Here is a 22,456-nt window from a genome sequence, read left to right as displayed (position 1 = left end):
CACCAGGAAGCAAAAATACCAGACACCTGGCAACCCTACGACACACTCGGCAACTGGGCCCAGCCCCCCGATTTCTCTCTCCTCCCCCCCTCCCCCCCCCCCGCTTACTTGGTTCCGCATGGAAGCTGCATTTTGGCTTGATCAAGAAAAAAAAATGGCCCCTGGCAAAAAGCCTAAAGACCAAGGGGAAGCAATGCTTTACCTGGGTCTTAGTGCTTAACCGCTCCCCTGTTCCTATCCCTATTCTGACTCTGCACGCACTGAAAGGGCCATTCTGTTTTAATGCTGACCTTATTTTTTTTTTAAATTTTTTGGATGCTTAATAACTCTTGGAGTCCTTCCTCTCCCCTCCCCCCCCAAAGTTTGGTCTCCCCCTCAACAGAATTTTTTCCCCAGTGTTTTTTTGGAGGTCGAGGTATTCGGTATTTTTGGTTAAACCATCTGGCAACCCTACTTATTACAATTACAAAAGCTGTATGTGTTTAGGCAATACAGTCCATCCTTTGTGAAGTCATAATTCCATTATTACATTCCACATTATTAGTGAAATTTCAGTGAATGTTATAAATGCATTATTACTTCACTGTAAGGTAAAAAATATAGAGCCCTTTAGAGTATGAGGTATGCTTTCTATAGTGTGCCCAACACTATAGTGTCCAAATGAAGTAGAAGAGTTCCTGAAAGAGAATCAAACTGTAGAAATAGCGATTATCCTAAAAGTGCCCTGTATCTCTCTTGACTTATGAAAACATCACCTTTTTTTATTAACATACATAATTATGTTGGAGAATAGTCTTTCTACAGATCTCTTGTTAACATTGATGAGAAGTCTGCCATGCCTCACCACATGAATTAAATACTTCAAGCTAGTCTGTTATTCTTAATTACTATTTCCAAGAAAACTGCATTGCACTACTATGTTGATACCAAATCTAGTGGTTACGTTATTTGATTTAATGTCTCCACAGCGTGTACCATCCAATGCCTCATGGGAGCAAGCTATGAAAATGATCATTAATGATCCTAGATACAGGTACTGCTTCATCTCTTCTCTTGTGGAGTGAGAGTGTGTGTGTGTGTATGTGTGTGTGTTCTCGTTCTTTGCCCTCATCAGTGTTATATTGAACAATGAAAGGGTGTGTCTACACAGCAGGTCTAAAGCCGAAATAAGCTATGCAACTTAAGTTGAAACAGCTTCTTTTGGCACTGTACATAGTAGGAAGTCTGAGAGAGAGCACTCTTCCTCTGACTTCTCTTACTCCTTGTACAATGAGGGTTACAGGAGTCTCAATAAGAAGTCCTCTAGCTCAACCTTATGTTGAAATAATTGCTTGCTGAGTGGACATGGACTTTGTTGTTTTGGAATAACATCAGTTATTCCAAAATAACATTGCTGTATAGACATAGCCTAATAGATTTGAGTGAATAGGGATGATTCCTACACCAAGCTAATTGTGGCTTTTTTTTTGGTATTTGTTTTTTTTGGGTGTGTGGATCTGACCTCTTACTGAAGTAGCAAAATAACGTGGGAGCAGAATGTGTTCACTACTGAACAGTGGAATGGTACATGATCTTATCATGAAGATGTATTAGCAGTAGTAACTAGAGTTAAACTAATAGATAGTCTTTATCTTTTGAAAAATCGTCCCTGAAACAGGGAGTGAGTTTCTGGAGATGCTGCAAACCTTTTGGGCCATATTTTCAAAAGAACTCGTTGCTGTCATTGCTGAAGAGACTTAAAAATTTGGGTCTACATTGAATGTCCAAAACACAGCCTGAAAGTGAGATCTCTTATGAGGCTTTCTGGTAGCATGTTACAAATAAAGTTACTTTGGCTTAATAGACTTTATTTAAAGACACGAAAACAGGTAAATTAGCCTGACTATTAAATTATTTTTGTAATATAGATGTTACTTTTTCACCACACCTGTTAACATTTGTGTTTGTATTTTATTCTGTATGTAAATAAGTTTGTATTGTTTTATTTTCTAATTCGCATTTTGCGCACTTAAATTCTTGCTTTTCTTGATGTGCAGTGCATTGGCAAAGTTGAGTGAAAAAAAGCAAGCCTTCAATGCTTATAAAGTCCAAACAGAAAAAGAGGAAAAAGAAGAAGCAAGATCAAAATACAAAGAAGCTAAAGAATCCTTTCAACGTTTTCTTGAAAACCATGAAAAGATGACATCTACAACAAGATACAAGTAAGATCAGCTTAATGTAGAACAAAGACCCATCACCATTTAAGATTCAATCTTAAATTCCTTTGACTTAGTCTCTGGCAAACATGAACCTTTGTATAATGTTTAGTCTAAGTGCAGATAAGCAAGTCCTGCAACCAAGAAACTACCTACATTTCTCCTGTCATAGTAGGTAATCCACCTCCCCATAAGGGAGGTTCTCCTATTGATCTAGCACTGTCTACACTGGTGTTTGGGTTGGTTTAATTGTGTTTTTCAGGAGTGTGCATTTTTCACATCCCTGAGTGGTGTAGTTATACTGATCTAATTATTTGTTGTAGGCCCAGGCCTTAGACTGCAACATGATGGGGTAGTACATTTAAGAAACACTTCATATTTGTTTTTAAAAATAAACACAGTTTTCCTATAAATTACATTTTTAATGGTATTATATGGTGCTGATGTGTTAAATTTCATCTTTTGTTCAAGAAAATAGAATTTTTAGTGCATGTTTACACAAGCAATTACTGCAAGGCAAGAGGGTATAAATGTGCAAAGTTCTAGCAGGCTGTGCAGTAATTATCTGTGTGGATCCTGCTTTTGTACTCTTAAAAGTTTCTTAGTGCACATTGATAGGCAGTGCTCACTAGGAAACTTTTTGTGCACAGCAGCAGGATCGGCATGGATACATTGAACACGGTATGCTTTAGCACTGTAGATTTATACCCCATTTTGTCACTCAGCAAGCTTTAGTGTAGACATGCCTTTTGTGTCTTGTTCATATCACCTGACGGATAACTGCAGTGTCGCAACTTGTCTTGCTTTATTTTCTGTTTTCAGCCAACCTTTTGCCTAATCCAAAGTATTGCTTTAATTTTGTTTTTAAGATTAACTTTGTTTTATAAAGTTCCCTTTCATATATGGTGCACTGTAGTTGTCACCACTACCTATAGAAATACCAAAAGAAATTGGCTCCTATATAAAATTGTATTGGTGGAGAATCATAACGTAGCACAAAATCCATTGTCACCCTTAATATTGTTAATCTAATTGACTTTTTTAATAGCTGCGGTTTGAACTCTATTAGTTTATATGTTGTATGGGTTTAACGATTTTTGCAACAGTAAGAGTGCTTGCTTACGTTTTTTTCATTTAATATTGCTTTTGGCAAAGGGCAAAAAAAAAGTGGGAAACAATAGACAGAACTTGGTGGGGAAGGGTCAGGAAACTATTCCTACTGACCACTTCTGAGTGGGTAGCCTTACCTAGTAAACTTTTGCATGTATTTTTTGTGGCATTTGCAACTAATCATGATTACCTGATAGACCCCACATCCTAATAATTGCTGGTAACTTATTTCTGTAGCCTATGAATTAGTCCAGTAGTTTTTGTGATAAGTTATTAACATAAAATTATTCTTTCCCCTTCAGCTGTGTTTTGATTATTTCTTTTCAATTTGATATTATGAATTGATGTGTGAGAGTGTGACTCTTGGTTTAGTATTCACAGGAAACAGTTGACTCCAGGATCAGTGTGGAGCACAGTTTTTATAAAGCATTTTACAGAGTAAAGCAAAAGCATTGCTGAATCCTGTGGCATTTTTAATTTCTTCAATTCCAAACATTCATCTTTGAGTGCTTGCTCACATGTGTTCCAGTTGAAGTGTACACCTGCCATGTGCACAGCTGTTGGAAAGTTTATCCCTATCTGCTACTAGTCAGGTCATCTGTGGAGCCCCGTGCAGTGGCGCTGGTGCAATGCCCTATATTTGACCCTGCTGACCCACCTACACCTCAGTTCCTCCTTACTGTCAGTGACCCGTATTGGAACTTGGGCACTCTTGTATAGCAAGTGCCATTCATACCTAGCTTTGTTAGTTTGTTTAGCAATAGTTAATCATTAGTAGTTGGCTTTGTAGCAACAGGGAGGTGCCAACTGCTGAAGGAGTTTGCTCATCTTGCCCGTGTCCCTCTAGAGACCTAGAGCATGGCAAAGTCTAGGGGAAGTTCATCAAGCAGATAAGTGCAAGATCTGCAAGGCTTTTAAATCTTGTACTCAGAAACAGTGGGACCTCTGATTGAAGCAGCTCCTATTGCATTGAGGGTGCAGCACTAGGGCCCAGCACCAAGCGCCTCAGTCCACAGCACACCACAGTCCACCTTTGGTCCCAAGACAGGCACCTAATAAGGACTCTTGGCACCAGTTGTCCCCGAAGACCTTGATCCAGTGCCAGTCTTACTCCCTGGCACTGTTTTTCAAAGCGGTCAAACCTATGTTGTCAGCATCTCCAGGCTGCACACCATCCGTGTTGGTGGGTACTGAGGATCTTCATTCCCGCAGCAGGAGGTGTGGGGATCCATTCGTGTGGCAAGGATGATTGTCCTGGATTCCCCCAGGGCAGAGGGAGTGCCCTTGGGCCCGTCCTCCACAGAAAACACATTTGAGATGCTCAGGGCCTTTCTGGACAAGCCTCCTACATCCTGGCAACTTTTATGTGGAAAGTTGGCCATATTGGATCCCCTTGCTTCTGCTCCGGCACCCTCATGATCATTACAGCACTGCTCAGAGTCCTGGCACTGCTAGTGTGACTCATGGCATCGCACTTGCATCTGGTTCTCTAAGAGCTGTTCTGACCACTCCTGCAGTGACTGACTCCGAGGGATCTCATGATGCCAGAGGCAGCGGCACAGCTTAAGCTGTAGTTCACTCAGCATCAACAGCACACTGTAGTCCTTCAGACGAAGGCTTGGTGAACAGATAAAATTGCAATGGTTTAACTAAAGGTGCAGTGTTTCAGTTAAGTTTAAACAGTGAAACTTTTTTGTATGGATATTCTTTTCTGTCATGTTAAATATGGCTCATCTGTTGTAAGCAGCACTCTAAACCAATGCTAGTGTCAATCACAAATTTGCACCAGTTCAACTTTGGCAGTCAACTGAGAACCAGGGCGAGTGATGATGTACCATTGGTGTTAAGGACCTCACCTAAATGCCCAAACAGAGTCCTCCAGGCCAAGCTATTTCCACTAGTCCCAAACCGTTTTACAAGTAACACCCTACCATCCCCCAAACACCTGTACAGTTCTCTTGCTATCCCTTACATCTCAGTTTCTCTAGTTTAGTTTTCATGGATCCTTTCAATATGTGAGGCTAGGCAAAAGGTACATACTGGATGGCTTTATTTTTTTATTGAAGTCTTGCCTTTGACTTATGTTTACCAACAAGTTGAAGCTTTTTGTAGAGACCAACACTGCTACATTGAAATCAGTGTGACAATAAGTGAGTATATATCTCTTTTGGTGAATTTTTTTTTATATACAGAAAAGCTGAACAAATGTTTGGTGAGATGGAGGTCTGGAATGCAATATCCGAGCGTGATCGTCTTGAAATTTATGAAGATGTCTTGTTCTTTTTGTCTAAAAAAGAAAAGGTAATGATTTTAGTTTCAAAGGTTTATCTCACAAAAGACACATTAATCTGAACCCGTTGAACCTTTTCTACATTGTTTTGAATCTGACTTTTCTCTTTGTATTCAGGCAGCTAGCATGAGCTTGCTGTTTGTTCTTTTATGTCCACAGTGCTGTTTTTAGCATGTTCGTTTGATCACAGTTAACTTGTATTTCAGCCTGAGCTGGGAATTCACTGCCCAGCTGCTGTGTAAATATATCCTTAGGATAGTGGTCCCAAAACTTCAGAGGGTTGTGCTTCCCTCCACTTCTTTTTGTGTACACTCCACTCCCTAAGCTGGGGCTGGGGATGCAGCCACAAGGGGAGGTGGATGAACAGGGATATGGGGTCCAAGGCTGGAGGGTATTCAGGGCCGGCTTTAGGAGGTGCGGGGCCTGATTCGCGGGGGTGAGCCGCGCATGCGCCACGTGCCCGGGAGCGGGGCCCCTCTCTTAGGCGCAGGGCCTGATTCAGGGGAATCGGCCTAAAGCCGGCCCTGGGGCTATGGGTCTGGGGCCAGGAGCAGGGCTACGGACGGCATTGCAGCCAAGGGCTAAGACGGGGACAAATGAGATAGTGGAGCTACAACTGGGCTGTGCAGTTAGCCAGGCCAGGTGTGACTCTGCTACTGGGCTGGGAAGAGAAATATATTGAAGGGCTGAGGCTGGGGCTAGGGCTAGGAATAGAGCTGCAGCTGGGTCATGGTGAGGTCTGACAGCAAGGCCCTAGCCAGTTGTGGAAACACACTTCAGCTGGGTGCAGGGCTGGGACAGAGCTGAGGCAAATCTGGGTGGTGCTCCCTCTCACTTTTCTTCATTTATGCCCCCTAAGGGGATGTGTCCCACAGTTTGGGGACCTATCCCTTAAAGTCTGCCTACACCAGGGCAGACAAAATACGGCCTGTCCTATCCAACCTGCCAAGCCATTGGATCTAGTCGGTGGCTTAGTGGAAACCTCAGGCAGGATTCCTGCCTTCACCGCCCCACACGTTGCTCGGAGCAGCTGGCTGTGGGGGCCATGTTCTTCTCTGATCACTGCTGCAAGCTGTGGAGGGGGAGGCTTTGTGCTAGGGGAGGGGCAGAGTGCAATCTCATGGCTCCCTTTGGCTGGAAACTTGTCCAGTGGAAGCTGACTGGGCTGTGTTTGCAGGGCAGATAGTATGCAGAGTCCTCTCTCTCTCTCTCTCTCTCCCCCCTCCCCCTCCCCTATCCACCTTCCTCAGCTCATGGCACTCGAGAATCACATGGCCCCTGCAGCCATCTGCTTTCAGTGTGTAGGCAGGGAGGGAGCCTGCCTGAGGGACCTGCTGGCTGGGAGCTGCCTAGATAAGTGCCTCTCAGCCAGAGTCAGCCTCTACTCCAGCCCCTGATCTACACAGCTCGAGTAGGTTGGTTAACTTGAGCTAACTTGGAAGCTAAAATAACAGTGAAAACACAGAAACTTGGCTTTTGACTCATTAAGTTAAATCTCAGGTTGCCGATAGTAGGGTAGGGCAATAATTTTTGATAGGGGGTTACTCCAAGAATTTGGTAATTGGTCAAGGGCAGGAAGAGGTGGAGGTCTTGGAGGAAGATTGGGTGAAGGAGGGGGCAGTGACCTGAAGCAAAGGGATAGGGATGCTGGGTTTGAGAGGAGGTATATGAAAAGTATGGGTGCAGGATAGGATTCTGACCTTGAGGGAGGGGTATAGGAGGAGGTGTAGGTCTGAGAGGGGATTGTGACCTGGGGTGGGGGGGTGGAGGACCGGTGGTGGGAAGAGGTATGGATATAGAAGAGGATTTTTACTTGGAGCATGTGTGTAGGATGGGTGAATGCAGGATCTGGGAGAGGGTTGTGTCCTGGGGTAGCGATGGGGGGCAAGGGATTGAGGTCCAGGGGGGACAGAGTGTTTGGTTTGTGACCTGAGGCAGGGAGTTGAGGTGCAAGGTAGTACTTATATTCAGTGGCTCCTGGCCAACAGCTCAGTGGGACTCTCAGGCAGGCTCCCTGCCTGCCACGTTCCCCCACGCCACTCAAAGCAACTAGGTGGGAGGCCCTTATCCACCTTTGCACATCCCTTTTGGGAGGGCAGGCATCAAGGGTTGCATGCACTGCAAGCATGACCCAAGCAGCTCCCATTGGCCAGTTTTCGGCCAATGGGGGCTGTAAGATTGTGCTGGGTGTGGGAGCAGTGTGAAGCATGCAGAGATGCAGCTGGCCACTTTGAGTGGCATGTGGTGCAGCAGTCAGGGAGGTTTCTGCCAGTCCCAGCTTATGGGCCATATTTTGCGTAACTCTGCTTTACAGGCTTTAATTTGAGCTGCTAATCTGACTTTAACAGCAGCATTGCTATATTTTCTCTGCTATTTTAACCTGATTTAGCTGCTGCAGGTTAGCTAACCTGAGATTAGAATGTTTTGTGTGTTAGTCTCCATCCTTCTTTAGAAAGAGGGCCACAATTGTATCATCGGGAATTTAGCAGGTCTGGGGTCTCTAGCTGGAGGCAGACTGCGTGTGGGAGCTGGTATGGACCCTGGAAACCCTGGCAGCTGCTAACTGAAGTTCATATGATTCTTGTCAGTTTCTGGGCTGTTAGTTGTTGAATCAGAAAAAAGGCACATTTTGAAATACTGAAAATTGAGTGTTTTGGCCACCTTTAAACGTGACATGAGTATGTACAAGGTGGTATGGCCATGGATTCAAGCGATCTTAACATCGACATGAATCATTTACTATATATGTGTCCAAAATTTGTCACATTTTGTATATAATCAGGGAGTGATACTTGATCTTATCTGATGTGGTAGTTCAGGAAAATTAATGCATTGTTGGCTGACTTCTTTTGCCCTGACTACACTTTTTAGGAACAAGCCAAGCAGTTACGAAAAAGGAATTGGGAGGCTTTGAAAAACATATTAGACAACATGGCTAATGTAACATACTCTACTACTTGGTCGGAAGCCCAACAGTATCTGATGGATAATCCAACATTTGCAGAGGATGAAGAACTTCAGAGTAAGGAGGGATAAAAAGTAGGAATCTCTCTAAGTCGAAGATGCATGGGACTGGTTTAGTGATAAGAAGTTGAATAATTTTTGTCTAATCAGTAACAAGTTACAAGACAGCTATCATTAGTTAGTTATGTGAAATGAGTCTGCTCTGTTCAATTCAGATAGCTTTTTGGGAATTGGCCCCACAATATGAGTAATATATTTTGGTAATCTCAGTTGAAAGGCAATGAAGACCAAATCACCGTCCCTTGCTAGGTTGTTCTCCACTCTGGGATTTGGAGCTGTAATATCAAATACAGCAGCCACTTCCTATACGTGGCCCTCAATTAGACCAAAGTGAGATAGAAAGTGATACAAGAAACTAGGTAGTGTGGTCAATGTCTCAGTCTCCAACTCAGTGTGTTTACACTAGAAAGTGTAAAAAGGTTATTTATTGTCTGTAAAGACTGTGTTGGTCCCATATTAGAGAGACAAGTTGGTGAGAGAGACATGCTTTTGAGTCAGAGCTCTTCAGATTTTTTCTGTGGCTCAGAAGCTAGTGTGTCTCTCTCAAACAGAATTTGGTTCAATAAAAGATATTATCTCACCCACCTTCCTTCTCTCCCCTATCCTACGACCAACATGGTTACAATATAGTTGGTCCCATATTGTCTGCAAATCCATGGTTCTGCAAATTTATTCAAGTATTTGACAAATATACCTTATGCAGTCTTCCTTGTTGGAGATGGCACAAGTGCTTTTTCCTTTATCCCAGTGCTCTTTATAGGAATATTGTTTTTATTAATGACTAGAATCCTTCAATATTCTACCAATTCTTCTGTGAAGCTTCTATCATTCATCACTCATGGATAATTGGATGAATGAAGAGAGAAGCTGCTAACAATTGTCAGGTAAGAAATTGTCAGTCAGAAACCTTTTCTCCTTTGTAGACATGGATAAAGAAGATGCACTGATTTGTTTTGAAGAACACATCAGGGCTTTGGAAAAAGAAGAGGAAGAAGAAAAACAGAAGAGTTTGCTTAGGGAAAGGCGGCGACAACGTAAGAATAGAGAATCTTTTCAGGTTGGTGAAACATCTTAAATTTTAAAATCTAACAGCTTTGAAATATTCCAGACACTTTCTTGGCCTTTCTAAAATATACTGATAATGATATATTTCTCTGTGTAATAAGTCAGTTTTCCCAGATAGCAATGAAAGGAGGGACACATTTTAATAAGTAAGAAAATGTAATTGGAATGTTAAAAGAGGGGATGAGGTACCTTAGGGACAGATGTTATGTTTTTAATTTTGTTTTAACAAATCATTCAATTTCAAGTTAATATTTCTTTTAATTTTTGTAACATAAAATAGGTCAAGTCCCTTTTCAAATATGTGAAAATGGACTTTTTTATTACATCCTATTTTGCAGATATTTTTGGATGAATTACATGAACATGGGCAGTTACATTCAATGTCCTCTTGGATGGAGTTATATCCAACCATAAGTTCTGACATCAGATTTACTAACATGCTTGGTCAGCCTGGTAAGACTACTTCCTCTTCCAACAATGTACGAGGTGATACAGGTACAGAGACTGTAGAAAAATAGAAGTGTGATGGGGAAAAATAGAAGTGTGATGTTTATTTTCTAACTTTATTTTTAAAAAGTGCAGCTCTTTGGTTAGAGCTAGCTTTTGACTTCTCTAGTTTTTTCATTAGGATCAACCGCACTTGATCTTTTCAAGTTTTATGTTGAAGATTTGAAAGCACGTTACCATGATGAAAAGAAGATAATAAAAGACATCTTAAAGGTGAGGAAATATGTGCTTTCACTAGTCACAGGGACCAATGTATCAATAATATTCATTAAACTAAACATGTAACTTTTTGACTCTCTGGGAGATGGGATTACACGTTGTGCTAATGCACTGTTCATTAGCGCTAATGTGAGAGTTCCTGACCCATCTGGTGCCAAGAAGGTAACTCTCTTGCAGGATAAAGGATTTGTGGTTGAAGTGAATACTACTTTTGAAGACTTTGTTACGGTCATCAGTTCAACTAAAAGAGCTACCACTTTAGATGCTGGAAATATCAAACTGGCTTTCAATAGTGTAAGTTTTAACTTTCCCTTATGTTGTATTAAGAAAATTTGATAAAACAAGTTTTTTTAATCAGGGCTTGTTTACACTACCTATTAAATTGATGTAACTTATTTCACCTAGGGGTATTGAAAAAGCTACCCCCTCAGTGATGTAAGTTACAGCAACCACACCATGCTATGTTGGTGGAAGAGATGCTCTCCTGCTAACATAGCTTCTGCTTCTTATGGAGCTGGAGTAATTGTGTGACGGAAGAATGCTCTACTGTCAGTATAGTGCATCTTCACCATACATGCTACAGCAACACAGCTGCATCCATATACTGCAGTAAAGTATGCTTGCCTTCAGAAACTGAAATGCTCTTTTTTTTTTTCTCTGCAACTGTTTAGGTGTATGTTGATAAATTTAGTGTGTAAAATATACTGTTAAGATGATGATTTTCAAATTGCCAGTTTCAAGAATTTAGATTGTAGAGGCAGAGTTATTGTTCAAAATCTAAGTAATGCATTCCAACTACAGAGTAGGAATTCAGCAGTGTCTTTGCATTTGTAAACTGCTGCTTCCTAATGAACTTACATTCAACATTGGCAGGTTGTAACAATCACTTTGGATCTGACATGGACTTTATTTAGGATTTTGAGAAAAGAACAAATATAAAACTAAGTTGAAATACCTTGAGGCAAAATTTTTGGAAAAACTACATGATACCTAATTATCATTCTTCATTACTTGTGTCAATTGAATGATTTAATGACTGACTTTGTGTAGTTGCTGGAAAAGGCAGAGGCCCGTGAACGTGAGCGGGAGAAAGAAGAGGCTCGCAAAATGAAGCGGAAAGAGTCTGCATTCAAGAGTATGTTGAAACAAGCTACACCCCCAATTGAAATGGATGCTGTTTGGGAAGAGGTATGTATTGTCAGTTAGGTTGCTTTCCGGTAAAGTCCAACATCTATTTTAACCGTAGCTATATAGTGAACATTCATACTTTTAAAGAAATTTGTAAATATTGTAATGAAAATATTCGTGAGGTTTATACAGTGCCCAAAGTTTTGAAGTTAAAATTTAGGAGAAATGTGAATGCAGTTGGGTGAAACACTTTGGGTCAAATGGTAATCTCTTGTTTTATTTCTTCCAACATCTTAATCTATTACATACGCATTTAATGCAGACATTTCATACTTTTAATATACACTTATTTGATTATTAAATTGTTATTAAAATTCCTTAAATATATATAAGTACAAGTAGGCTGTAAATGTAATTTTCGCTATATATTTTAGAACTATGCATCTGTCTGTCCTGTCAGTTTGTGAATCCGTTTGTTCAAAAAATCCTCCTAAATGATTAGAGCTGGGACCACCAAATTTGCAGTTTCCTCTCATCATAACTTAAAGCAAAATAGGGGTTTGGGATGTACCGGGAATTGGATTTTCTCATAAAATGGAAAGCAAGTAGTCTGGCATTTATACTATAGTTTTACTGCAGGGGAGCAGGAAGGAGTCAGAAATGAGGACTGGGACAGCTATAAACCCAGAACCAGCAGGGAGCAGAGGTGGAGAAAGGGACAGCTCTGTACTATATCCATTGTATCCAACATGCTAGTCACTCATGGGTATTTGGCTGGTTGAGTTTGCTACTGTTTCAGAACTGGTTGGACACCATGGTATATATATTTTCTCTCCCCAGTTGTCTCCCCTGCAGCAGCAGCCATGGAGGAGATTCTCACCTGGCCCCTCGCTGCTGCAGTAGTGAGAGATGGCTGGGGTAGTCCTCTCTTCCTGTAGCAGCCTGCATACTGATCCCCCTAATACTCCGCACCACCTCAGTGCAACGATTTAAATGAAGGAAAACAAAACTTATTTAAGGACCTAAGCAACATAAATCTTCTATTATGGCTCACAATGTATTATTTGAAGTTTCATTGCTCTTCAGTTTTAGAGCATGTGTGATCAGAATACTAATGTAATTGGTCTTAGATGTGTGGCTAAAAGGACAGCTCTTTTGAAACCAGTGTGAACTGCACGTACATGGTAACTATATAACTTAGCCTAATATGTTGATAGGAACACACACATTCTCTAAAAATTCCCAACAATTTTGCACTCTTGCCTTTTGAAATCTTGCTTGAGATGTCATATAAGCAAAAATGCATAATCTTTAACTGAGAATTAGTTGTAAAAATTCACTCCAAGTTGTATTTAGCATTGTTACTTTATGTAGGCAACTTGTAACAGTTGTTTTTTAGTGCATACATGGATGTGACATCTGGGTGCATCACAAGAAATCATCATCAATTGTTTAGCTAAGTTTGAAGCACTATTGCTGTTATACTTATAAGCAGCATGTGGGATCTTTATAGGGGAAAAGGCAATATGCCACATTACTAACAACACAGTAGAAGAACAGCTAGCAAATGCTGAGACAGACAGACACAGACACACACGTCCTGCCAGTATAGGTTATAGTTATCAGTCTGCTGCTCGTATATTAGTCTGGTGGCCAAGTAGGCGAAGTACAAGGGGAGGTTCTGTAGGTCCGGACCAGGCTCCAGTGGGAGGATGAACCTGAAAATTATGGCAAAGAGTACCTTTTTATAGCAGCTTTCCTTCCTTGGAACAGTAAGTTTCACGCCATTATGTTGTAATCAATTGCTGTTTGATGAGTGCTTGTTTTCTTCAGTTATTCTCATACCATAGCTATCTTGTCCCAATTGATAGGTACTTGCCTTATCTCTTACAGTTGTCAATCTGCTCTCCATTCACCATCTTGATAGGGGAGTACAGCAATCTCCATGTGCTTTTATGTCTGTCCTCAGCTTCTCCCTAGAACATGTGCTCTAGTGAGGGCCTTCCCTCTTATTTTGTAACACATTCTTCATTCACACTAAACAGGATCGATTTCTTTGTTACACAGGAGCAATATGTATATTTGAACAGGGACATCAAGTTACAATTTTAAGAAGAACTATCATTGCGTTTTACTTACTTCACAGTACTAATTTTAAAACTTATTCCTGCCTTGAAATCAGATTCAGGACACTATTCTGGCTGGTGCACCTTTACCAATGGTAAAGTAAAGCTCCTTTCTGCTTTCAGAAAGGGTGGCTGGCAGGATACACTGAGGCACATGAGATTACATAAAGCTACATTTTGGCTACATTGCAAGAATATGGAAAACTTCAAAATATTTTCCTTAAAACATCATTTAATATCATTGCTTTTCCTCTGCTGTCCATTGTTCTTCTATAATTAATATATTTGTCACTTTAGGTAAAGTTTCTTTGTCCTTCACATCTGGATTCATGCAGTGAAATCACAATCTGCTGTATAAGTGTTTTAAGTTAATAGTGATGTTACAAATCATAACTTGTTAAATTGTTGACTATAATAGCAAGACTAAAAGAAGAAAGCTGCTGTTTCGCACATGGAATGTCTGTAAAGAAAATGTAGGAAAACAGTATTAACTGTTTTAAGGTGTTCAGCTGACTTTGTGCATATGTGTATGTGTGTGCTTAAGTTTTAAGTGGAGTCAGAGCACTATTTTAACCATAGCAGAATTGAACTGTTAAAGATATTCACTGACAGGTAGCCATTTACAAAGAATGAGTCTAAACCAGTAGTCTCCAACCTTTTGAGCCACAAGCTCACTTTTTCAATTTAAGTACAATATATCTACCTTAAACTCAAACACCTTTGCCCCATTTCCTTCTTGTCCCTTCTCTTAGGCTCCACCCCTTCTCCGAGGCCTCACCCTGCTCATTCCTGCTCACCCTGCTCATTCCTCCCCCACCCTCACTCACTTTCACCCGGCTGGGGTAGGGGATTGGGGTGCAGACTCTGGTCTTGAGCCAAGGAGTTTGGAGAGTGGGAGGGGCTCTGGGAGCTTAGCCGGGGGGGGAGGAAGGGGATTGGGGTTGAGCTCTGGGAAGGAGTTTGGGTGCAGGGGGACTCTTATCTGGGGCAGGAGGTTGGATATAGGAAGAGGTTGAGGGCTGAGTCAGGTTCAGGAAGCAGACTCTAGCTGAGCTCCGTTTAACTGAGATGGCTTCTGGGTGATGGAGGAGTGGGGTTAAGGCAGGCTTACTCCTGCGCTGGCCCTGCACCACTCCTGAAAGCAGCTGGCATGTACAGCAATGGCTCCATGGTGCCATGTGCTGCCCCTCATCTACCGGCACTGAGCCCACAGCTTGTACTGGCCACGGTTCCCTATTGTTGATCAATAGGAGCTGCAGGAGTGATGTCTGCAGGCCATGACAGCATGTGGAAACCCCCTGCTCTGCCCCTCTCGGGCTGAAGGGACATGCCAGCCTCTTAGCAGGAGCACCAATTACCATAGGAATAATTACTCCAGCCACAACATGTCAGACATTTTAGAACTCACTATTCAAAGAATTAAATTTAAGCGTGAAGGAGAAATGAAAATTATGAAATGCACAGACCAGTCAAACACCAAAATAACCCACTTTGCAAGTAGTAAAAGAAGTAACAACCACCTCCCATATGTGTGTTGGGTTGGGAGATGAAAGTGAAGGACAGTTTGAGAATGACACACACACACACACACAATGGCTATGTCTAGACTGGCATGATTTTTCGCAAATGCTTTTAACGGAAAACTTTTCCGTTAAAAGCATTTGCGGAAAAGAGCGTCTAGATTGGCACGGACGCTTTTCCGCAAAGGCACTTTTTGCGGAAAAGCGTCTGTGATAATCTAGACGCGGTTTTGCGCAAGAAAGCCCCGATTGCCATTTTTGCGATGGGGGCTTTTTTGTGCAAAACAATACCGCGTTGTCTACACTGGCCCTCTTGCGCAAGAGGGCTTTTGCCTGAATGGGAGCAGCATAGTATTTCCGCAAGAACACTGACAATCTTACATGAGATCATCAGTGTTCTTGTGGAAATTCAAGCGGCCAGTGTAGACAGCTGGCAAGTTTTTCTGCAAAAGCAGCTGCTTTTGCGGAAAAACTTGCCAGTCTAGACGCAGCCACAGTGTGTGACAGATTTGCATTGCTAAGTTCCTTCAATATCCATCTCTGCGTGGAGATCGGCTACAGAAGTGGGGGGGGGGGAAGGGACACCCTGACATCAGCACCCCTCTCTTTTCTATCTCACACCTGCACAGCAAACAGGAAGCTCCCGGGGGGCAGCTTAAGGCAGAGGGCAGGAGTGGCAGACAATGTGTGGAGGGGCAACTGAAGTACCAGTACTTGATAGCTTCCTTGTTAAACCAGTCAGGATCACCTGTTAGAGGCTTCAGACTTTACCAGTAGATCCTGATCTACTGGTTGGTGACCACTGGTCTAAACCTTATAGAAGAAACATAGGTAGGTATCTGCAGGGCTCGACAAATTATGGAAAACCCTCCTCACCAGACACAAAAGGGACCCGTTGCCCCCCTCCCCCCCGTGTTTTTTTTAATGGCATAAATTCCTAATAAGAATAAGAACAGTAATTACTAATATTCATTAATAATTTGGGTGATATTTATGAATAACTTATCTTATAAACCTCTATCTTTTCCCTCTGCTGCCATGTCTCCTCTACTTTCTCCATCAGCTCCCCTGGTGCCTGCTGCCCCCCAACCCCTCACTCTCCTCTGCTGTCCGACTTCTGCCCTTCTCAGTGCCCTCAACCTTCCTGAGACCCTCCCTTCTCTCCCCCCTGTGCCCACTCCTCCAGTAGCCCCACTCTGATCATGAGCTACCCCTCCTCATCCCTTCTCCTAACGTCTCCCTCTACACACCTGCCCTGTCCTTCCCCTCCCCCCCCGCAGGTTTCTGCTCTTCTGCTTCACCCCCAGAATCCCCTGGCACCTGCACTGTCCTGGTGCCTCCCCCTTCCCTCACTGCCCCTGCCGCCCTGTTTTTCCCTGATACCCACCCCCTCACCACCTTCTGCCCGTTCCCCTCATACCCCTGTGGCCTCGCACATGCCTTGCTCCATCCCCGTCTTCCTCATGCTCACCCCTTCTTTCAAGCCTTCTCCTAGCACCTCCCCCTCCTCCCTTTAGCCTCCAATGCCCTTAACCCTGTATTCTCCCAGCATCACCCTGTCCCCCCCTCTCACTGACACCTCCCCTCCTTCCCTTTTCCTCATTGTCTGCACCTGGCCTCCTGGCGTTTGTCTCTCCTGCACCCCTGTCCCTTAGTGCCTTCCCCTTTCTTTTTCTTCTTCTTCTTCTCCTCACTTCCTCCCCTACCCTCAGCACAAGCCCCTTCCCCATATTTTTCCCCTTCCCTGCCCTTCAGCACAGCCTCTGCCCCTCCCCTACCTGGATTCTGCCTTCCACTTTGCGGGGTTGCCGGAACCTTTTTGAATCCGGCGGTCGCCAGCTGTGCTGTCAGGACACCATGTCACGCCAGCATCCTGGCGTCTGCCGGCATCCCGCCCTCTGGCTCACACCCCACCTCCTCACGCTGGAGCTGAACACAGGCAGCACGGCGCTGAGAATCGCCACACTTCCCCCTTCCCGGCGGTGCTCTGCTCCTCCACCAGCCGGCGGATTGGATGGGGCCGCGCCACCCGTAGTGTGGGCTTTGGCCAGCCTGTCACAACGGCCCACCGGGCCAGACCACCCCTGCACTCGCCAGCTGGTAAAATCTACTTGCCATGGGCGAGCAGGCGAGTGGATTTGTTGAGCCCTGGGTATCTGAATGTAACAATCTTAATCTTTGGACATTTGGAAGTGTGGAACACATTGTATACATGAACTTAGTGAAGCATAAGGGTAAACTCACTCCGTAGCAGTAAAATATATTTTTCTATTTATGAACTCATGTTTGTGTTGCATAATTGTTAAACTTAGAGTGAGTTTTTGTAGTAATATTACATTGAATTATTCCTTTTCGTATAGATCAGAGATAGATTTGTGAAGGAACCAGCATTTGAAGACATCACTTTAGAATCTGAAAGAAAAAGAATCTTTAAAGACTTCATACATGTGCTAGAGGTAATTTTTAAAATTTTTGTAGCATTTTTGGTAAGAAAAAAGCTTTCAAAAAATGTACTGATATCTTATTTTGTGAAGCCGGAGTCTGAAAGTAGTGAAGTGTATTATGGTTAAGCTCTTTGCATGTGTTTTATTGTTTATTTGAGATTGAGCAGTTTTCATTTAACTCCCTCTTCATACACAACATTCTGAAAAAATTACCTTTTGGGCTAAAATTTACTGAGAGTGTGCATGCGTATGTACGTACACGAATATTTTTAGGAAGTTTGTGGGTAACCCCTTCAAATATGTCTGCCCGAGCTACAGGTGACTAATCAGGCTAATGTAGCTTTTAATGTAAACTGCACCTTGTTATATTAAAATTTGATTGAGATTTTAAAAACAATAATTTTGAAACTTCAAATTTGGCATAAAGTAGGTTTTTATGAGCTTGGCCAAATTTGGAAGAAAGGCATTAAAATTAGTAATGTTTTTAAAAAAAATGCAAGACTAAACATGCATAATGGAAAACTTAAGTTGTTTTTGGTCATCCCATCCTCAAAGTGCTAAGTGATTCCAACTTTTTTTTAATACTTGAATTTACAACTTTAACGTTGTGCTAATGGCAGTTCTTTATATTTAATTTTTTTTAATGTAATGTATATTAGGTTGCAAACAGATGTTACATTACATCCTTTACAACAATTATTGTTTGGATTATTTTATACTGTAGCACGAGTGTCAACATCATCATTCAAAGAACAAGAAACATTCTAAAAAGTCTAAAAAGCATCACAGAAAACGGTCTCGCTCCCGTTCGGTAAGACCTTTCTTAGAACAATACATGAAAAATGTTTGCAACACTGCGTCTTGCAAGACTAATATTGAACTCAAACTATTCTATTCAAAGGGCTCAGAATCTGATGATGATGATAGCCATTCAAAGAAGAAGAGGCAACGCTCAGAATCTAGATCAGTTTCTGATCGTTCTTCCAGTGCAGAATCTGGTAAGGTATTTCCTCTGGTAAAACCAAGTTTTGTCATGATAGTGTTGTGTCTTAATGTTTTGTTGGCACTTACTTACTTTACCATGTATTGTAGAGAGAAGTTACAAGAAGTCAAAAAAACACAAGAAGAAAAACAAAAAGAGGAGACACAAGTCTGTAAGTAAGCTTTATTCTAGTGCTAGCCAGTGAATACTAAATGATTATGTTTTCCACTGAATCTTTGAAGGTACTTGTAATCAGCTCTGTATCTTACTCCTCTCTCTGGTTTCATAGAACGATATTGTAGTAGCTTACTAATAACTGTTCTTCAAGTGGTTGCTCATGTCCATTCGAAGTAGGTGTGCGCGCCGCATGCACCACGTCTTCCGGAGCGTTTTCCCTAGCTGTACCCGTAGCGCCGGCGGGGCGCCCCCTGGAGTGGCGCCGCCATGGCAGGGCATAAGTACCCCTGCCGGCGCTGCCCCACCTGAGTTCCTTCTTATCGCCTTGTCGGTCGTTGGAGCGTCTCTCTCGCTCTCTCTCTAGCTGTTAGGCTTAGATAGTTAATGGTACCCTTGGGGGTAAGGAATGCCAGGGCTGCAAGGCTTCAAGGCGTGCTCTGACTGCCGGAAGTTTATGCCCAGGGGTGACCCACATGACAGCTGCCTTAAGTGTCTGGGTGAGGCTCATTGCCTGCAAAATCTGCAAGTCTTTCAAGCCTCGTACGAGGAAAGAAAGTTTCCCGCTTAAAGCTTCTCCTCATGGAGATGGCGCTTCAACCGGCACCGCCGGACCAGCCTGCGGTGCACAACGCACTGGCCTCTATGCGCGAGGCCACACACCGGCACCGGGCATCGACGTCAAGATCCCGGCACCGGTCTCACTCTCCACCATCTAAGAAGGTGAAGAAGTCCCAGGGCAGGTCTCCGTCTAAGAAGCTGACGTCGGCTGGACACCGCACCGGCAGCTCACCGGTGCGTGTTTCCCCTCCGGTGCACCGTTGGCACCGAGGGGGTCTAGTGAGCACTGGTTGCCTGCCCTCTCATCACCCGTCTACACCGGACACCTTTGAAGTGGCGCAGGACCTAATAAGTCTTACAACCTCCCCGCCGTCGTCGGTTGACTCAGACGGGTCGAGGTCGCCCCCGGTGCAAGCTCGGAGGGCACCGCCGTCGCCCATGAATGGCCAGGGTTGGCATGCTACAGTGGCTTATGTGTCGGGACCAACCCCGGTGGGGTCGGCTCCCGCTTCTACTATGGTACCCTTCACGATGCCGAATCGTCATTCTCAGGGAGCATCGAGCCATGGCAGGTCGTTGCTCTCCAAGTTGCCAGAGCCCCACTTGGCCGTACCGGGGCTATATCCCCGTGGCCATGTGGCCTCCCGGAGTCGGCGTCCGTCTCCGTGCCATCATCGGCACTGGCATCGACCCAGTGGTCTACCCCGGTACCGTTTCAGTCGGGCATGACTCAGTCGGCATCGAGCCTGAGCACCTCGGTGCCGTACCTGCTGGCCACACAATTGGCACCGGGCCTGAGCACCCCGGTGTTGCAGCTTCAGTCGGCGCAACCAGCACTGGACCTGGACACCCCAGTGCCGCAGCTGCACGCGACGCACCCGGCACCGGGCTTAGGCACCCTGGTGCCGCAACTCCAGGCATCGCAACCAACACGGAGCCTGAGCACTTTGGTGCCGCAGTTACTGGCGACGCACTCGGCACCGGGCCTAGGCACCCCGGTGCCACAAATGGTGCAGCTGGCACCGAGCCTGAGCACCTCGGTGCTACAAATGACATCGCAAATGGCACTGGGCTTGGGAACCCCGGTGCCACAGTTTCTGACGGGGCAGCCGGCACCGGGCCTGGGCACCCCGGTACCACAGTTGACTGCTTCAGCGGAGTTCGCCGCACCGGGTCTGGGTCTCCCAGTGCCGCAGTTATCAGCGGCCCTTACGGCACCGGACATGGGTCCCCGGGTACCTCAGACGGCACGTCCTCGCCGCGCCCACGCGGGCAAGCTGGAGTCAATGGCCAAGTTTGCACTGTATTCCTCGTCAGCCCCCCCCGGCCTGAGTCAGATTACTCCTCGGATTCGGACGCGGTGTCGGTGCGGTCAGGGTCTTCGGGAGCTTCCTCGTCCCACAGGTCCAGATCCAGGCACCGGAGGGGCCACAACCAGCAGATGTGGCCCCCTCATCCGAAGTGGCCCTTTTGGACTCCCTTGGCCTACCATCAGTGGCAGGGACAACCACCACCATCTATGGGGTGGGAGGCTTCGGGGCACCGTTCCCTCCCCTCTGCGTCCCTGTCTAGGGCGCCCCCCCTCCCCCCTTCGAGTGCTGCAACAGGATCCTGTGGCACCACAGCCACCGCTACTGGAGACAGGCTCTCCGGAAGCTCAGACCGTTCAACCGGCTCCTCAGTTGGTCACGACCGCTCCCCTGTTGATTCAAGAGTTGTCGTCGTCATCCTCCCCCGATGAGGCACTGGCAGACCCAGCGCCTGGGCTACCATCAATGGATGCCAGAGCACATCAGGACCTCCTGCGGCGCATGGCTTCCAACCTGGCTGTCCCGGTTGAGCCCATAATTGAGGATACCGATCCAATGGTAGACATCCTCACAGAGGACACCCCTGCGCGCTTTGCTCTACCGCTCAATAAAACTGTGTCAAAAATTACTAATGCCCTGTGGCAAACGCCAGCAACTCTGACTCCTACCCAAAAAGGGGTAGAGAGGCGTTATTTCGTCACGCAGTTGGATCCCATCCCGGGATCATTGGTCGTACAGGCCGCGGCCCAAAAAGAAAGGCTTCCCCAGCCTGGGCCTTCGCCGAAGGCAAGGGAGCCTAAGAAGCTGGACCTGTTGGGCCGCAAGGTCTACGCTACGGGTGTTCTGCAGCTCCGTATCGCTAACCAACAGGCAATGTTGAGCAGGTATTCTTTCAACACCTGGCAGGTGGTCGAAAAATTTAGAGACCGACTCCCGATACAGGACCGCCAGGAGTTTGCAGCTATGGCTTCCGAGGGTAAAGTCATTACTCGAACTGCCCTCCAAGCGGCTTTGGACACCGTGGACTCGGCAGCCCGCACTATGGCGCCGGGTATTGTTATGCGCCGTGGAGTGTGGCTCCACGTCTTGGGGATTCCCTCGGACGTGCAGCATACCATACAGGACTTGCCCTTTGAAGGGAAGGCCTTGTTTTCGGAGCACGCAGATTCCAGGCTCCATACCCTAAAGGACACTAGGTCAACTTTGAAGTCCTTAGGCATACATACGCCAGCCACGCAGCAGCGACAACTGCCGTATAGGCAGCAGGGTAGAGCGCAGCCCTAGGTCCCCCGTGGGGATTTCTGGAGGCGCCGCTCCTGGGCCTCTGGTGGAGGTGCCGGGGTGGCTGCGCACCCTCAAGAGCCTAGGGGTCGACGTCATCGCCCCAGGTCAGATTCCCAGAGGGCAGGTCCCCACGGCCCTTCCAATCAGGGCAAGCCTCAATTTTGACGTGGTGTCGAGAGTCCCATACCAGTCTGCCACCCTGGCCCCCCGTTTGGGGCCCGGCTTTCCCGTTTTGCCCAGGCATGGGCCCGAATAACATCAGATGCCTGGGTCCTGAACATTGTACATACGGGCTGTTCTATCCCGTTCCTGGGCCCACCACCTTCAAAACCCCCTACCCTGTCCTGAATAAGGGACACCCCTCACGAACACATCCTATTTCAGGAAGTGGGAGCACTCCTCGAAAAAGGAGCAATAGAAAGGGTTCCCTCGCATCTGCGGGGCAAGGGGTTCTACTCGTGTTATTTTGTCGTCCCAAAACCAAAAGGGGGAGTTTGTCCTATCCTGGACCTTCCAT

At 45.0% G+C, this 22,456-nt stretch overlaps 1 protein-coding gene across 7 annotated transcripts in view; it reads left to right on the top strand.

The window, feature by feature from the left end:
- Positions 1-22,456, top strand: part of PRPF40A (pre-mRNA processing factor 40A) — a 57,642-nt gene that overhangs the window by 24,396 nt on the left and 10,790 nt on the right. For 3 of the 7 annotated variants that reach the window (XM_075933407.1, XM_075933410.1, XM_075933412.1), the window contains 13 exons: positions 969-1,033; positions 2,037-2,201; positions 5,498-5,606; positions 8,467-8,617; positions 9,543-9,676; positions 10,023-10,179; positions 10,301-10,404; positions 10,588-10,704; positions 11,461-11,598; positions 17,545-17,640; positions 18,353-18,439; positions 18,530-18,626; positions 18,721-18,782. In XM_075933407.1, coding sequence (XP_075789522.1) covers positions 969-1,033; positions 2,037-2,201; positions 5,498-5,606; positions 8,467-8,617; positions 9,543-9,676; positions 10,023-10,179; positions 10,301-10,404; positions 10,588-10,704; positions 11,461-11,598; positions 17,545-17,640; positions 18,353-18,439; positions 18,530-18,626; positions 18,721-18,782 — 1,482 coding nt within the window. The remainder of the gene's footprint in view (positions 1-968; positions 1,034-2,036; positions 2,202-5,497; positions 5,607-8,466; positions 8,618-9,542; positions 9,677-10,022; positions 10,180-10,300; positions 10,405-10,587; positions 10,705-11,460; positions 11,599-17,544; positions 17,641-18,352; positions 18,440-18,529; positions 18,627-18,720; positions 18,783-22,456) is intronic. The other 4 variants (XM_075933409.1, XM_075933413.1, XM_025185923.2 and 1 more) reach the window with 3 other exon arrangements.

Source organism: Pelodiscus sinensis, chromosome 7, assembly GCF_049634645.1.
Source record: "Pelodiscus sinensis isolate JC-2024 chromosome 7, ASM4963464v1, whole genome shotgun sequence".
Classification (NCBI taxonomy): domain Eukaryota; kingdom Metazoa; phylum Chordata; order Testudines; family Trionychidae; genus Pelodiscus; species Pelodiscus sinensis.
Note: the sequence above shows the minus strand (reverse complement) of the source record. Positions and strands in the feature narration are given on the sequence as shown.